Source organism: Alnus glutinosa, chromosome 2 (genome assembly GCF_958979055.1).
Source record: "Alnus glutinosa chromosome 2, dhAlnGlut1.1, whole genome shotgun sequence".
Taxonomy (NCBI): Eukaryota; Viridiplantae; Streptophyta; class Magnoliopsida; order Fagales; family Betulaceae; genus Alnus; species Alnus glutinosa.
In genome coordinates this window covers 20,175,544-20,194,506 of record NC_084887.1, presented here as the reverse complement: position 1 = coordinate 20,194,506, position 18,963 = coordinate 20,175,544, and the positions used below count along the sequence as shown (strand labels likewise).

General features: G+C 41.2%; 1 protein-coding gene across 1 annotated transcript in view; it reads right to left on the bottom strand.

Moving 5' to 3' along the window:
* Nucleotides 1–18,963, bottom strand: part of LOC133861585 (uncharacterized) — a 44,210-nt gene that overhangs the window by 10,254 nt on the left and 14,993 nt on the right. The window contains exons 11-14 of the mRNA XM_062297378.1: nt 16,197–16,267; nt 16,037–16,126; nt 6,751–6,859; nt 3,943–4,034 (exon numbers count right to left, since the gene is read on the bottom strand). Coding sequence (XP_062153362.1) covers nt 3,943–4,034; nt 6,751–6,859; nt 16,037–16,126; nt 16,197–16,267 — 362 coding nt within the window. The remainder of the gene's footprint in view (nt 1–3,942; nt 4,035–6,750; nt 6,860–16,036; nt 16,127–16,196; nt 16,268–18,963) is intronic.

The following is an 18,963-nucleotide window of genomic DNA, read 5'->3' as shown; positions in this document are numbered from 1 at the left end:
CTGTTCTGCGCGGCACACCCAACTGGTTGGGTCTTCGGTGCCGTCATATTTGGGGAAATTCAGCTTTGCAACCTTCGGGAAGGAACTTCCTGATTCAGTCCGATTGGAATCCTTGCCTGCTCGGCCCCTGGATGAACTCGCCGCATTGGTCTGCTCTTCCTCTCGAGGATTCTGACTTTTGGAGAGCAATGCACTCAACATCTCCTCCATACGTTTCTGAGTACCGAGCATCATCTCCATCTCCTTCTGCATCCGAACGTCCATGGCTCCTATCTCCTTCTCTACTCGCTCAATCCTTTGCTCCATCTCTTCGGAACTTGGCTCTGATACCAAGTTGTTATAGGCCTGGGTTTGGGATCGTGTGATGGGTTTGTGGATGGGTAAAGCTGCAGGATTTGATTTCCTGAGTTTCCCTATGGTGGAAGGTGAAAGATGGTGAATGGGTATGAGGTATTCGAGGTACCTCTGCCTCCTGATTTCAACTACAAGAGTTGTGGTTTTTTGATAAATTTCAGCATGTCTTCTTCTTATTCAGAATCAATACTTATAGAATACAATATCAATACTGTTTTGGCTAATGCCTTATTTTTAGGAATCCTTTTTAGGAATCCTTCCCTTATTTCTCTCCCTAAAATCCTGCTATCAATCCCTTAATTATTGGAATACATAATTCCTTATTTATAGGACTTTCCCTCCCACAAGTCTTGCCCCCCACGCACAGATTGTGCCTTACGTCTTTCCTAAAATACCTCAGCCGCCACTTGGATTAGGTTTAGAGTGTGTAACAGTTAGGGTTTCATCATGTTGCTGTACTCGTTTGGGCCTTCTAACATAGGTCCGTAACAGTCGATGATATTATTATTATAGGTAACAATAACGCCTCCATGCAATCGGTTATAGGCAAACTCCAACTTGACTTTGCCATGAAGGACCTTGGCTCCCTTTCCTACTTCCTTGGCATTCAAACCACTCGGGACTCCACTGGGATACACCTCCGGCAATCCAAATACATTCACGATCTTCTCCACCGTGCTGGCATGATTGACTCCAAGCCATACCGCAGCCCCTGCCTTTCTGGTTCCAAGATGTCCAAGAATGATGGTGACCTCCTTCCCAACCCTTCTGAATATCGACAACTCGTTGGGGCCCTCCAAAATGCCACTCTCACGCGCCCAGACATTGCCTATTCAGTGAATCAACTCTGCCAGCACATGCAAGCTCCCACCTCCGTGCACTGGACAGCAGCTAAAAGAGTTCTTTGTTACCTCAAAGGCACCCTCGATTTTGGCCTCCATTATACCAAAGGCTCCTTCACCCTCCACGGCTTCTGTGACTCTGATTGGGCTGGCAACCCTGACGATCGCCGCTCCACCACTACTAGCATCTTTTTTGGTTCCAACCTCATCTCCTAGTCCGCTAAGAAACAAACTATCGTCTCCAGATCCAGCACCGAAGCCGAGTACCGTGCCATGGCCATCACTACTGCTGACCTCTATTGGCTCCGCATGCTCTTCAAAGAATTACAGCTTCCCTTGCCATCTCCTCCCACAATTTGGTGTGATAACTCCGGCGCTCTTGCCATTGCCTCCAATCCGGTCTCTCATGCCCACACCAAGCACATCGAAGTTGATGTTCACTTTATCCGGGACAAGGTTCTCAACAAAGACATTCAGCTCTGCTATCTCTCCACCATCGACCAACTTGCCAACATCTTCACTAAAGGCCTCCCTGCCGATCGCTTCTGCCTCTTGCGTGACAAACTTCCGGTCATCCCTCCCCTCAGTCTGCAGGGGGGTGTTAAGGATATAATAGTCAACTCACATCCCATGCCAACAGCCGCATCTACCATCTCAAGTTCACTCATGGACAGCACACAAACCCTAGCAACCGCCACACAAACCCTAGATCAATCAGCCGTGAATCAAGGCAATCTTCCCCAACAATCACACACTCGGATACTCTCTCCATATAAAACCTACAGCTAGCATTATCCTCTCGCAACTTTCCTATTGTACCTCAACGGCTATATTACCATATCTACCTTCTAGAATAGAATAATTCTTACCTTATGTAAATGACAGTGTACACGGCATATATGTACTTGTAAATCCTTATAAATATACATCAATACAAAACCCTAAGCATCAAGTGCTTAAGGTCTTTTACCCTAGTTTTGTTTTAGTTTACAATGGAGGCCCAACCTCCATGGTGGCCACCATGGCCGCAGAGAACCATGGTGGAGGTCCAACCTGACCTCCATCAAGCGCCATGGAGTATGGATAAGCATTTTTTTTTCCTTCCTTTTTTCGCTCTCCTCTTTTTCTTTTTCTTTCTACTTTTTTAATTTTCATTCAATAGTAGGGGATACAATTGTAATTTCAAATGCTCTCTGTTATCAATTTGACGGAAAATGGGATGAAAGCCATGCATTGCAAAAATTGGATAACTCAAGACAATGAAATAAAAAAAATAAAAATAAAAATTGAAAACAAAGTTTCTAAATCAAAATTGATCAAAGCACAAGATGGTTAGAGCATTCACAGCAACTTCCCTATAAGATTTTGTTCCATAAATTTTAGGAAAAATTTCAAGAAAGTCGCAAAAAGCCACACACAACAGCTTCCCTATATTTTTTTGTTCCTTGGGAATGCTACAATGCTTCCCAATACATTGAGAAGCACTGTAGCATTCCCAAGCTTTATTATAATCATAAGAAAAGTCTCTCTCCTCTCTGCAACCCGCATCTCTTCTTCCCCTCTCTCTCTCTCTCTCTCCAGCTTTCAATCACTCCAGTTTCTGCCGAATCCTTCTTTCAATCCCCACCATCCCGCCTTCCCCCAAACCAAAATATCGATTTCGGCCATGTGAGAGCTGAGCAATATAATGATCGAATTGTTGGGCTTGGACTCTGATGCCTATTGTATGGGTTTGAGCAATGCTAGAGCTTCAAAGAGGAGTCCGCCAAGGCCGTGCTAAGGTCGCTCACAAGCGATCGGAGCCTCCGGAAGGAAGAGGGACAGTGGGCCGGAGAGGAAGAAGGGGAAGAAGGTTCCGATGGCTGATGATAGTGGTGGATTGAGTGCCAATAAGGCCGCTGGGCAAGAGGAAGAGGGCAGCACTTTGCCTTTTTGTGAACTGGGTGTGTTGTTGCAAAAAATGGGTTCTATGGCGGGTCAATTGATTTTTTTGGTGTTTTATGAATTGGGTTCTGCATCTTGTGTCAAAAGGAAGACGGAGACAATGAAAGAGAAGAAAAGAAAACAAAAGAAAAAAAAAACAAAAGAAAAAAAAATTAAAAATGACATTTTAATGTTATAGGGAAAAATAAAGGGTAGCTATTGTGAGGTATTTTTGTTTAGGGAAACAAAAAGTGGTTTTGTTCCCTACATTTAGGGAGAATGGTTGGGAAGCTCATGGGAATGCTCTTAGATGATATTCCCTAAAACAAGGATTATAATTTCTATCAACTATTCTATATATAAAAAACAATGGAGTAAAATATTATTCGAGGTTGTGGGTTCCACCAATGAGCTTTAGCTCAAATGGTATTTCCTCCCTTTGTAGTAAGGTGGAGGGTGAGGTTGTCGGTCAAGTCACACCAGGTCCGCATAGCTTACCACTCAAAAAGTATTATTCCAGGTCACGTGCGTGTCATATTAGTCTTTTAGTCAAATGACTGCCATGTAATGGAAGGGGTGCCATTAAACCAATCATTTAAAAAATTAAAAATTGGGGTAGTGGGATTAGAAACGACTCGAAGTTGTAGGGGTATTCATACATTTTATCCTAATTATAAACAGTTTGCTGCCCACAATGGTTTACTAACAGGCTGGTATCATTAGTTATTGCATCACTTTGACTCATGTACGTGGTCATTTATGAACCTCAACCTACATTACTATTTTCTAAATCAAATTTCTTTCCAAATTCATGCTCTGGTACCTTATTTAGCCTTGCTTTGAACTCTTGCCACTTGGTCCTTTTACATTCATCAAGACTATCTCCAAACGTAAATCCATGTACTCTCTCAAGACCTGCACATGTAAGTTACATAATTTAAAAACAAAACATCAACCAAAAGATGTATACCAGCATATAATGCATCAAAAGAAAGGGGGGCCAACAAACCAAAAACATAAAAATAAAAACTGCGTGCCAAACTTGGTGGACAAATTAAATCAGAGGCATTGCATAACATTGATCTAAATATTCAAAGACATTTCCACAACATTTTGCAGCTGCTGATCCTGACATATACCAGAATATTGTAAATAGTTATCAGCAGTACCTTAATCAGGTTTTTTACGAGCTGCCTGTTTCTGCCTTTTTGTTTTTTGTTTTTTTATTGTATTTTATTGAAGGTAGAACTTGTGTATCTGTCTTGAGCGTTGGGAGTTATACAACATGTAAAACAAATGCACAAATGATACCAATTGGCTGGAAACTATCTATGTTTCTACTTATTATTTGTTTAAGAATGTGGTTCATTAATTTTGTTAAATAAGTAACGTAAAACTTTATTGAAAGCGTAAGGCACCTCTAAGTACACAGGTCGTATACACAGGAAGCTCCCACAAGCCCAAAACCCAAGAGACAACAAAAACACCCACTACCCAACCCACCCAAAAAGCCCACAACCCCAACACCCACAGACAACAAAGCCCAAAACCCTCAAACACTCAAACGCTAATAAGTGTGAGCCTTGCCTTTCCCACACCTCGATGATGCTCCCTTCGCATCATAGTTAATGGAACATTCCAAATTCAGAAGCTCCCTACTACCCTTAACCTTCCGAGGGGTATCCTCTATTAAGTGTTTGATCCCCTCATCTCCAAACAAAGCCCAATCTAAAAGGGTGTAGGGGAAAAATCACCCAAAAGGGTACAAAAACTCTCCATCCTCCCCATCACTAACCACCATATCCGAAGATAGACCAAATCCATACTTCTCGGAATGAGAATGTGACAAACTGATAATACTAAGAGCTGCTGGAGGACAACCCCGACCTACAGAAAAACTCAGCTTGAGAAAACCCCTTTGGAGAAAACCCACATCAGCACTTGACGCCGGGACTAGGGCAACCTTCGACACAGTCTGGGTTACTGACATCGAGTTCATAGTATCGACTAGCGGGACACTGTTTGTTGGCACTACGATGACAGAAGGTAGCACTGGTGGTGCAACAAACACTGGCACTGCCTTGGCAATCAAACTATCATCCACCTTCGTGATCTGACTATCCTTGGCTTTATGGTTATAGCACTTGACTAGATTAGTCACCACCGAAGTTAGGGGATCCAAACAAATCAGCCCAAGACCTACCGACAATAGCTGAGGGACCCCACCAGCGATATCTGTCCTCACCAAAGGAGACCCATGCTGTTGGCCTTCACTACACGGTTTTAGGTAAAATCCGAGTATCGGGCTCCGACGAAGATGTTGTAGACGCAAAGATCAAGCACTAGCAAGGACCACTGGAGAGCTCTAAAGCCACAGACGTCACCGACCTAACCTGAACAGACCCAGAACATGAAGACTTCAACGCCAACGATGTCTGCAATGACAAGTCTGGACGCCTTGCTCCGCCACTAAGAATGGAACAACCACCACCGACAAATAATGCACATACCCAGCGGCTTGATTTGAAATCTCACGGCACTGCCTTGGCGAAACAATGGGAGATAAAACCAAATCTGAGGTCGAACCCAACTTAACCCCACCATCAGGCAACACAGAGGTCAAAGAGGGCTCCCCAAACTCAAACACTGACCTCGACCTCCAAGCATCAGTAGACTAGACGACCTTGGAAGAACAACGCCCAACTCGAGACACACCCAAGGCGGAGCCCACGACTAGAGAAGGCTGGGCTATGCAACCACTAGCATCTACAGACCTTACCGAAAGAGACCCAAAATGCGAACACAAGCGGTCACTAGGACAAGGACAACATCCGGCATGTTTTGGGCTATGAGCTGGGCATTCTACAGGAGCAGGGCATTCTACAGGAGCACGAAAGGACCGGCAACATCATCTGTCCTCATCGGAGAGAACCCAAAATGCCAAATGTCAAGACTTGCGGTTCATTATTGCATGACACATTGGCCATCGGATTGGGGCTGGTATGATGAGCTCAATGCACAAATTGGCACCTTATAGGAAAAATAATTCAGTCGAAAAGCCACTAACGAACACCTTATCGTTGCCACTAGCAATAAATGTCGTCATCCCATGCAACTTAAACACATACTCCACAAAAACTGCGCCAATCCGAAAGGTCATCTAGGATTTTTCCATCTATTATTCAAAATTAATCCTAAGATGCAAATATACAAGGTGCAGAAAGCATTTGATGCATCAATCTTCACAACCCTCGAGTTAAGAGCCGTGCACCATAAAGGACTGCAGCCGGTTGTCACTTTTCAGTACTTCAAGGCATTCTGAGAATGCCTTGCATCGAAGCACACCTTAGGTGCGCCTGAAGACACTTATGAAGATTATGGTCTAAAGAACACAAAAGTGTAATACCACCATCAATTCGTAACCCAAAACAAAGTTGGGCTGAATCGACTCAGGGTAACAAGACAACTATCTAGGTCAAATCTTATACATTTTCACTTTACAAAACAAAAACAAAAAACATTTATATTTTTATACTTAGTTGATGAGAAAGGGCAACACAATTGAGATATTCTGCATATTGCCTAGAAAATATGGAATGAAAAAGAAAAGAAGAGTAGACATGTTACTCACTTTCACTAATTTTTGTAATCAAACCTTCAACAGTTGTAACAACTCCTCCCAAAGTGCCACTAGCCAACTCCAAGTCAAGCTCTGGGACCTCCACACTTGCAGTATCCGACTGATACAAACCCAATGACTTTTTATCAGACAATGTTTTGTAGCCTTCTACAAACAGGTCTAAAAGGAGAACAGAATTCTGTTTCCCAATCCCAGTTCAAAAAGATTTACAATTAAATAGCAAGAATAAGACAAAAAAGAAACAGTAAATGTGAGTTTAGACTTTACTTCAAGGAGATACAGTATCTGAATCAAAAGAGTATAATATGATAACCACAGTTGAGAGGATAAACGGCTTAGGGCAAGGAATTTACTCCAAGATTGGAAGGCTTGTTTGTCTTCAAGAAACTAAACTGGAGTTTTTGTCTAGGGCTGATGTGTGTAGTTTATAGGCTGTATACACGTGGACGAGTGTTACTTGGGTTCAAGAGGGGCTTCTCGCGGGATCTTGTTAATGTGTGATAGGAGGGTGGTGGAAAAAATTGTGTATTTACTATAACTTGTTCCTTCAGAAATAATGTTGATAACTTTGCATGGGCTTGCGGGTGTTTATGGCCCTAATATCGCTTATGAGAGAATGTTGCTTCGGGATGAACTGGCTGGGTTGCTTAGTTGGTAGAGGTTACCATGGTTTATTGGAGGTAATTTCAATATCATCTGCTTTCCAAGTGAGAGATCAGGCAATTCCTGTTCTTCCCCTCCCATGTTGGACTTTTAATTTATTTTTGAATAGGGTCTTATGGATATCCTTCTTGTAGTTATTAGAGTCGTATGATTACAATTCTGGTTGTTCTAGTTCTTCTGAATTGAGAGATGTTAAGGATAAGATAGTAAACTCACACAACACACCCGACTCCTACTCAGCAAACTCAGCCATTATTCCAGCCACAATATCACCGAATGACAGCAGACAGCATCTAGAGAAATCAGCCATGACTCAAGGAAGTTTCCCTCAACAGGACAGGCGCATATCTCCTAAAGCTATCAGACCTACAGCTAGCATATCTCGCAAATCTTCAGATTCTCTCATTAATTACATTCCTCCTACACACACCAACGGCTATATTACCCTCTAGGACATAATTCTTCTTACCATAACTAGATTATACTTCTTACCATAACTAGCTTATGTAATTATAGAAAACAATGTACACAGCACACTGTAAAAGTCTATATATACTACTTCAATACAATACCTTAGCATTAAGTGCTGAAGGCATTTTACCCTAATCTTCTATTTAGTTTACATGGTATCAGAGCCTACCAATAGCCAACACTTATCCATGGCCAACGCAAGTTCTACATCCACTGAAACCAATCCGTTGATGCCCAATGTTACACAGCTCGGAGGTATCAGACTAGAGGGTCCTAACAACCTAGGATGGGTTGCTAAGTTTCAACCAATCCTCTGTGGTTATGACTTCCAGGGATAGCTTGATGGGATGGACCCTTGTCCTCCCAAACTCATCACCAATTCGACTGGTGATGCTCAAGTCCCCAATCCAGCCTATGTTACATGGCTGAGACGAGACCAACAGCTTCTAAGTCTCATTATATGCTCTCTAGCACCTTCACTCATGCTGTCGATGTACCTCACTCATCATTAATGGTATCAACCCTACTTTCAATTCATTTGTTACTGCCTTCACCCTACGTGACCGTGAAACCACTTTTCATGACTTCCGATCTGAGTTGCTTAGCCACGAAATACTTCTCCAGAACCACAACAAGCCTTAATCCTGAAGCAGGTTCCTTTGCCCTTCATGCCCACTGATCCAAACCACCTTACAGCCCCAACAACTTCCGCAAACCTAGGTTTTTCCCCAAACCTCCTGGCCAATTCCGACACCCATCTCCACACAACCAATATCATACCCCTTCCTTCTCTCCAAATAATCCGCCCCCACCACCGAACCAAGCCTCCACTGCCGGGCACTCCCTCTCCGGTACTGCCCCATCTCCATGCCAGTACTCTCCTTGCCAGATTTGTGGCAAGAGTAGCCATTGCGCCCCAGATTGCTATCATCGCATGGACTACGCCTACCAAGGCCGCCATGCACCCAAGCAACTTGCCGCCAAGACAGCTCATACCATTGAAGACTTTGCAAATCACGAGTGGCTGGCTGATTTTAGAGCAAATACACATGTTACCGCTTATCCTTCCCATCTCACCGATCCTAAACCATTTGATGGTCCAGACATTGTTGGAGTAGGCAACGGTGTAGGTTTGGATATTCAACACATTGGTTCCTCCCTTACTAAATCTCCTACATCTACATCTCATAATTTTTTTCTTTCCAAAATTTTGCATTGTCCCTCAGCATCCGCAAATTTACTATCCATTAATAAGTTCTGCAAAGATACAAATGTTGATTTGCTCTAACTGATGTTGATTTACTGTGAAGGACAGTCTGACCGGAATGGTTTTGCTCCATGGGCCCAGTGAAAATGGGTTGTACCCCATCCGATTGTAGCCCCAATCTCTGAATAAAACTCAAAGATTTACTGCTCTTCTTGGTGTAAAAACCACTGATATGGTTTGGCATCAACGACTGGGCCACCCCTCTACTTCTGTTTTCCAGCACCTCCTTCGCCACCAACAACTCCCTCTAGTTGGTTCCATTGGTCCTTCCACTGTGTGCGAGCCCTATCAACAACATCTTCCTATCAACATCATCTTCGTAATTTGAGTTGTGTTTTCCAATGGTTAGAAGTTGTTTTAGGATTGAAAATTAACTTGGCAACATCTGAGTTAGTCCCTATGGGAGTTGTGGAAGATGTTAAAGTTTGACCTCTATCCTTGGTTGTAGGGTGTCCTCTTTGCCTATGAAGTATCTGGGTCATCCGTTGGGGGCTTGATTCAAGAAAAAATTAATTTGGGATGGCATTATTGAGAAGATGGAAAGTCGGTTGGCTGGTTGGAAGCGGCTTTACTTATCTAAGGGTGCTAGGATCACTTTGATTAAAAGCAATATTTCGAATCCACCCATTTATTATTTCTCTCTTTTCCTCATCCCGATTGGTACAGCTAATCGTATTGAGAAACTTCAGTAGGATTTCATATGGGGTGGAGTCGGTGATGACGAATTTAAATATCACCTTGTTAGTTGGTTTAAGATTTGGACCCCATTTAAGTAGGGTTGTTTGTCAATTAAAAACCTACTTCTATTTAATCGTGCTCTTTTAGGGAAGAGGTTATAGAGATTGGTTGTGGAAGTCAAGTATGGTAGTCTGTGGGGAGGTTGGTGGTCCAATGTGGTTGATGGGTCTTACGGGCTTGGAGTATGGAAAAACATTGGGAGGGGGTGGGAGGACTTCTCTAGATTTGTCAGATTCGAGGTGGGTGATGGATCCAACATCAAATTTTGGTACGATGTGGGATCAAACTTTGAAGGTTGCCTTTTGGAAGTTCTTTAATATATCTCATTTTAAGGAGGCGTTGGTGGCAGCTCATATCCACTTTCTAATGATCTTATACAATTGAACATTAACTTTATCAGATTTGTGAATGATTGGGAGGTGGAGTCAATTACCTCGTTTTTTGATCTGTTATACTCTCCTTCAAATTGAGATGAGGGTGCAAGGATAAAATCTGTTGGATCCCTTCCAAGAGGCGGGTGTTTGAGGTCGAATCCATTTATCACGCGCTTAGTCCTCCCACTAGTCCTTCCTTTTATTTGAAGTGCATTTGGAGAAATAAGGCTCCTTCGAGGATGGCGTTCTTTGCATGAGTGTCAGCTTTAAGGAAGATCTTAAGTTTGGATAATTTGAGAAAGAGTCACGTCATTGTGATATTAGTGTTGTATGTACAAGAAAAGTGGGAAATCTATTGATCACCTCCTATTCCACTATGAAGTGGCCAGGGAATTGTGAATTTCAATTTTCAGTCTTTTTGGGATAGAGTGGGGCATCGGGCATGCACTACCAGGTGGTGGAGCTATTGGCTTGTTGGAGAAGTCAACTCGAAAGCCATCGCAATAAATAAGTTTGGAAGTTAGTTCCCCTTGTATTTAATGTTGTGTATTTGGAGAGAACAGAATGCCCGAAACTTTGACAATTATGATAGGACAATGGTTGAATTAAAAGTCATTTTGCTCAATACTCCTTATATTTGGATGGCTGCTTACAGTAGTTCCTGCTTTTCTAATTTCCTACAATTTTTGGAATTGTGTTCTTATTCTTCATCTTTTTAGGGTGTTTCTCTTGAATGCATCTACGCCCCTCCCCCCCCTCATCCCACAAAAAAATGGATAAATGCAAAATCAATTCCTGTAGTTGGCCTAAATTACAAATTGCTCATTGTCGTATCAAAGTGAACTCAAAGGTCCTTGGGGTATGCAAAAAAAAAAAAACAATTTAGTCTCTGAAGCCAAATTTCATTAAAACATTTGATGGATTCCGTTAGGTGCTACGTCAGCACCAATAAAACGACATGTGTCACTCCTAAATAGAAGTATTGCCCCCTTTGGCTCGACAATATGATTATGAGAGGAAGAAGTTGACTTAGCCTGTTGGAAGCAAGGACAGATAAGCAAGTTAGTCTCGCTATTAAAACCCGTCTAGGGTTTCTGGTTTGCGAGTCGACGATCGATCGTGCCTCATCGGTCAACCACACATCAATCGGGCGAACTAGTATGTGCTCTATTTTCATCCCTTTTAGTCGACCTATTTTTGACTGTGACTTCAACTGATGCGCTCTGTACCAACCCTAATGAGCTGGGTCAACCGCAAAGGTATCTTTTACTTGGTGCAACTGGGCCATCCTGGACTTGGACGCAAGTAGTGGCTTGGCTAGAGGAAGAAGTCGATCTTGCAGAATGGAACTCTACTCCTTGAGGCAAAGGTTTGAGTGCCTCAGTAGGAAAGAGTTCTATTTAAGAGTGACATGTTGTCGTTTTATTAGCGCTGACGTAGCACCTAACGAAATCCGTCAAATGTTTTACGGAATTTGAATCCATGAACTAAATTGTTTTTTGGCATACTTCAAGTATCTCTGAGTTCACTTTGATACAACAGGGAGTAATTTGTAATTTAGGCTAACTACAATGACTGATTATGCATTTATCTTCCCCCCCAAAAAAAATAAAAAATATACTATGCGCTTTTTGAAATATATTTTACTTATAAAAAAAATAAAATAAAAAATAAAAAAAGAAGGAAGAACTGGAAAGTTATCGTTGTGGATAAAATAGACATACAACAATATAATAACCAAAGATATGCTCCAAACATACAACAAAATATAAAAATAATTCTGTAACTCATCTTGTTAAGAAGTAAAGCAATCAAAAAATACACCAAGGGGACACCAGTCAAGTACACAACAAGTATATATATCAGAGGTGGACGTGTGAAAATAACTAAAGAAGAGTTGATGATACCAAAAAGAAGGTTCAATATCTCCCACGGCTCAAAACCCTTGCAAATCCAACCATTACAATCCTCTCTCAAACATTAGGACCAAAAAGAGCAAAACAAAAAAGGACAAGGGTGCTGCTCTCCACCTTTCCAACCAAAAACAACCTCGGCGGAGTCCCAACAACTAAATCAGTTAAAAATCCTGCATCACATTCCATTCAGTCCAAATGTCCTGTTCCTCTACTTACTTATACCCCTCAAACCATTCCTCACCACCTTTAAACAATGGCCTTCCCCCTTTTGACTATGGCACTCACTATCCAACATGTCATCCAAAATCTATCATATCATCAGAAAAAGACCTTTGAAACAGAAAAACCCTGTCTTAGGATGACAAATTTAATGATCATTAAAAGCATTTTTTTTATAAGAGTACTATCACTAAAAAACGCAAAGCGCAGTTCGGTATACAGGGAGTATACAAGAGAAGTGTCTAAGAAGGAGAAGAAAAGAGAACAAGAAAATCATTAAAGCTAATCACTAATAAAGCTAGGAACGCAGTAGTCCAAGAGAACAAAGAAAAAAAGAAAAAAGTAATGTGCTCTTCAATCGTCCTTTCTTTATCCTCAAAATGTCTATCATTTCGTTCCCTCCACAAGCACCACAGAAGGTAAGAAAGAACCATTTTCCACACAATAGCACTCCGAGAGCAACCACCCGTCCACCAGAAAGCAAATAAATCTACCACCCGAAGAGGCATAACCCAAGACAGACTGAAGCGACTAAATATAGCATTCCATAGAGCGCATGCAACCTTACAATGGAGAAGAAAGTGATCCACAGACTCCCCATTCATTTTGCACATACAACATCTATCAATCACAATGGCATGCCTCTTTCTAAGATTATCCAAGGTAAGGATCTTCTCTAGCGCCGCCAACCAAGCGAAAAAAGCCACTTTCAAGAGAACCTTAGTCCGCCAAATACTTCTCCAAGGGAAATGAACTACCTCTTTGCAAGCAAGGACCTTATAGAAAGATTTAACATCAAAGTTCCCTTTGTGAGAAGGAGACCACCAAAGGTGATCTTCCCCTTCACTTCCCACTCTAAGGGAATACAATAAGGTGAAGAAGAAAGCCAAGACGTCCACCTCCCAGTCGTGGGCTGCTCAAATAAAGCTAACATCCCACTGAAAGGAACCTCTCTGAAACCAAGTGAGCTGCAACGCGCGCATCCATACAAAACTGGGATAGCGTCCTTGAGGGAAATCTCTCCACACCACATATCATCTCAAAATCTGAACCTGGACTCCTAAAATAAGTCGGGTATGACTACAAAACAAACTCCACCCCTTCCTTATGTTCTTCCAAAGCCCCACTTCGTGAGACCCAAAGGGATCTAAGGAACACCACCAAGCCCATGCAGTACCGTACTATGCATCCACAATAGATTTCCACCAAGCCTCTCTCTCATCAACATAACGCCACAACCACTTCCCTAAAAGAGCATTGTTGAAGATCCTCAAATCCCGAATGCCCAAGCCACCTTCAGAAATAAAGGAGCAAACCTTGGACCAACTAACCAAGTGATATTTGAACTCTTCACCTAATCCTCCCCATAAGAAATCTCGATGAAGCTTCTCTATACAATTAGCCACACTGGTAGAAATGGGGAAAAGAGATAAGAAGTACGTAGAAAGATTGGAAAGAGAGCTCTTTATAAGGGTAATATTAAAAGCATAATATTAACATGACCCTATCTCCACAAACAATAGCTAACTCCACATAATCTACATTACGCGAATCCAGGTAAGGGTGTGAAGTTTGCATAAATGTCTAGATGACCAACGTACCCAACCACTATAATTTAGGAAATAGAGACCTGACTAATGTTTGAGGAAGTGCAAAGATATGTCCGGTAATCCAGTAAAACCTCTTTTTCTTTCAATGAAACTTCCTATATTTGCTAGTCAAATTTTACCTTGAATCTTTATTGCTATTTCTTCTGATCTTCTGGGATTAAAAATTATATATTTTTCTTTTATAAGTAATCAAACATTTATTGAAAAAAAGCGTAAGGCACCCATAAGTACACAAGTAGTATACACAGGAGAGCCAAAGCTAACCCGCGAAAACTCAACAAAAACCATATAAACTAAACCCTAGAAACCGAAAGAACACGCAAAAAACAACCCACAAAAGATCAACCGAGAAACAACCCACAAAAAATCACCAAGGCATACAACCCTACAACATGTGGGCCTTGCCTTTCCTACACCTAGAAGAAGCTTTAACATCACCATAATTGACGGAACTTAGCAGATTTCGAAGCTCCCTCTTTCCTTTGATCTTTTGGCGCACAATCATCTCGCCTAAATAGTCCTGAACTCCTTGGTCTGACCCTCATCCACTACCCACTTCGCGGACAGCTTCTCCCAAAACTCATCAATCTTCTCCCAAACATCACTCTTCCAATTGTGGTCAAAATCCATAGGCAAAGCACTTTGACGAGAGTTGAGAAAACCTTTCCTAAGAAAGTCCTTCGCTGGAGGCTTTGTAACCTTCTTCAATGGGAGCACTGCCAGACTAGCCGGAGCCGGAAGATCAACCTGAGACACTGTAGGAGGCAGCTTTGGAACCGGCAAGGGGGTGAAGAAGATAGTGGGAGTCGGCTTGATTGGAGGAGGGGCTGAAGCAGACTCTAGAAGACAAGATGACCCATTCCCAGTAGAAGTCTCCGGCGACAACTGCGGCCGGATGCTCAACGGATTGTCGACCAAAGCAAAAGCTGAAGCCGTCTTCAAAAGGCTAGACGACCCTTCCCCATGACGAAGACCCAAAAACACCCCAGAAGAATTTAGCGGCGTCTTCTCTAACAGGATTCTCGCCGGATGGGATACTATGGCCTTTGGCTTGAGACGGCCTAGATGAAGACCTAATCGTTTTCGGCCCAGCCCAGCCCAGACCCGACAAGCCGACCCAAAAAATTCCTTAAAGCCCGGCCATCTCTCTGTGCAGCAGAGTCCCTCTGCACATGAGCAGCAATGTCCATCAATTTTTGTGCAAGTCCAGCGTGCATATCATACCAGTACCTGCGTCACATCACGTCACATTGTCACCCAGTATTTGGGGGAAGAGCGCCAACCCAACCAATAGTACCACCTCCAGCCTCAGTTTTCTTCTCACTCTCTCTCTCTAACTCTTCCCAAACCCCCCCAACCCAATCCTCTATGTGAATCCTTGAGAGGCAAGAGTATACAAAATATTGATTTTCAACAGGATCAAATACACTCTAATATTGGGTCAATGCTCTGGCAGAAACCGAGAAATTCAAGACCGCAATTATCCAGATAATCTGGGGTTTTTCTATACAAAAACTGGGGTGCTATTGTAGAGAATTTGTCCAGCAATTTTTTGTTCAACCACTGTAAGTTTGATTTAGATTGGAAAATACGGGATTTGGAGAATTGATATTAGGTCCTGAGCCCACATACAGATATGCCCAAAATCTAGACCAAAAGGGTTTAAACTCTCAACATTGACCAATGGGAATATTAACATTTCAAATTTTAGCTGACCTCAGATTTCATCTGTACGTCTAAAACTCCTTAACATCCCACAATCACTTTGATATCACCCCCAATGGCAAGTTTTTCTGTTTCCTTTCAACATACTCCTATAATCTTTTCCTTTATATTATAAACTCTTCATTAAACGCAAATAATATAAGATACTACGGCGAGATACAAAAGATAACCACAGAACACCCAATAAAAATCAGTATGGCTACACTGATCCCACATAAAAATCTAACCGGTATGAAAGAACATTCTATACATTGCACATAAAACAGTAAAATTCAGATAAAGATCATGACAAACCTTTATTAGATCACGGCTTAGATCACTAATGTCTTTCACAGTAAGGGCAATTCTCTTTCCTTTTTCAGGAATTCGCCCACCAGGCTTCAACTGCACAAAAGAGTATGATTATCACCAAAAGAAGGAAATGAGAAAAAAGTGTTGGCAAATTACTACAAACCTCAGAATTGCGGTAACCACAAGCATCACAAGTGGATGCCATGACAATTACTTCTTGGAAGTAGGGAATCTCTGTTTATAGTTAAGATCAACAAAATTCATTCTAAGGCTGATACACAGAGTTGAAAATCTTGGAAAAAACTCAGATTGGTTAAACTGTAAAATTGAAGTGAAACTGAATCGCTGAACTGAATTGCCCATGTATGATTTGCTTAAAGCTATCAGGTGGAGAGGCCCAACTATAGAAACCAACAACTAAGCTCAAACCTAACCAATATGGGATAAATTTCCCTCGCTTATGTCCAGGCCCAACAAAAGCCAAGACCAATACAGACAAGCCAAATGACCCAACTGAAACCTAAACAAAGGTAAACATGCTTGATACATGAGGTCCAAAACAAACAAACAGGGTTCCATGTTAAAACATCCAACCTAAAAGCTTAAGCTATTATGTGGAGAACCCCAACTAGTTTATAAACCCACAGCCAAGCTCAAATCTACCCATTGTTGGATCATTCTTTTAACATGGGTTCAAATTTAAAGATCAGACTTGCATTTCACAACACTGACAACTCCTAATGGCTATGTTCAAACTAAAACTAAATATGTAAGAGCAAACTTTTCTCTCAAAGAACTAACTTGATTCCATAGTTGACTAAAACGGTTTCAGAAATTCTCTGCATCTATGTATCAATAGATATCCAAAATGGATATTGCAGAAATAAATACATGCAGATACCTTGGACATATTAATGTTTAAGATACAATACACTTTAACCTCTCCCGGGGCCACGAGCTACCACCACTTTTGCACTTATACCACCAAACTTTAGAAAGTAACACCTGGCTCCCTCCAACTACCATTCTAAGAGGGGTAAGTTTGAAGTGAAGTCATTCTATAAAGTGTTGACTTATAGAAACACTACATATGGTTTTTCATGGAGAGTGGTCGTACTAAATTCTGCAAATACCAAAGCTTCAGTTTTCTGAGGTAAAAGTGATGGAACTTGAGAAGTTGCTGATTTTTCACATCCGAATGGGATGGGTACACTTTGTAAATACTCAAGGGGGTGACCCAACTACCCCCACATACTTTGGGGGTGGTTCGACCTCCCCCAAAATGCAAAAGTGGGCTGGCCTAACAACCCATTGGCTTTTTTTCAATTTTTTATTTATTTATTTCATTTGTTTTTTTTTAATAATAATAATAATTTTAAGGGTATTTTTTTTATAAGTTGAATGCATAAATAGTCACGTGCGGCGCACGCGACAATTTTTTCGTCCATTTTGATACCAATTGCTAATGATGTGGCTTATTTGTAACGGGGTGGTAGTTGGAGGGAATGAGATATCACTTCTTAAAATTTGGTGGTCTAAGTGCAAAATGGTAGTAGTTCACCGAGGGGTTGTTAAAGTGTATTTTTCCCTAATGTTTAAATACTTTTTTTTTTAATAAGTAATTCAAATTCATTAAAAGCGTAGAGGGGCGCAACCCTAGTACACAGGAAGTATACAAATAGAACCCATAATGTATAGAAAAAGAAGAACAAAACTCCAACTCACAGACATTAGAAACAGGCAAGCTATTGAACGCTACCATCCATGTGTAAAGTGATTGGAACATCTTCTTCAACTATAACATCGCAATCTCACAATATTCAAAGCTCCTTGTGTTCCGTATCCCAAATACACCATATTAAACACAAAGGAGTCAATCTCCTCACTTCCAAAGCAGTACGGTGTTCCAATTGTCCTCTCTAGCTCACCACCAACTCTTTTACCCTTCGAGGCATAACTCATGCAACACTAAACAACTAGAAAAGCAAACTCCATAATTCTCTTGCAATCTCACAATGAAAGAGGTGATTAATAGACTCCCCACCTTTCTTACACATATAACACCAATCCATCTCGCAATAACATTTCGTAAATTATCCAAAGTCAAGACTTTCTCTAAAGCTACCGTCTACACAAAAAACACAACTCTCAAGAGAAAGTACTCTTCCCAGAAAAAGGGAAACTTACTGAAGTATATAACACATGATAGTACGACTTCACTTCAAACAATTTCCTTTTAGAAGGAATCTAGCAAATTTTATCCTCACCTCATTGCCTTACAACTTGAGAATACAACTCCTCCAAGAAAGCATAGACCACTTTCACCTCCCAATCATGCACAGCTATTGTAAGGAAAATATTTTTTTTGATATATATATATATATAAACACATTCTCATCCAATTATTACTTCATAGTAAACTGCAAAGCTACTGGGATTTTGCCAAAAACACAATATAGAATACTAATATAATTTTCAAGAAGCTCAGCTACCTTCTGCCATTCACCTCTCCCTTCAACATGTTTTTGTCATTTCAAAAAGTTCTTGTTTGGAGCAATTCAAATAAAAAGAACCACAACTCAACATTCTTAGTTGTCCTCATCCTTAGACCGCTTGGCCCTTTGGCACATTCATCCTCTCCAAAAGATTTTTCCATCTTTGAGCATCCCAGTGGTCCCCATTGATCTATCCTTAACTTGGCATTGAAATCTAGCCTTGGACTTCAATATTAACATATAAACTTCCTTATTTCGCCTCTTTTCTCAAACTTTAACATGTTTTTCTCTCTTTTAGGCTATTATATATGCATACACTTGTTTAACCCTTTCAGATGATAATGCTTTGGAATTTACATGAACATATATCCACATCCCTCCCAGTAAAAGATGTTCCACCATTTTAGCTGTATACTAACATAGATGAAGTTATTC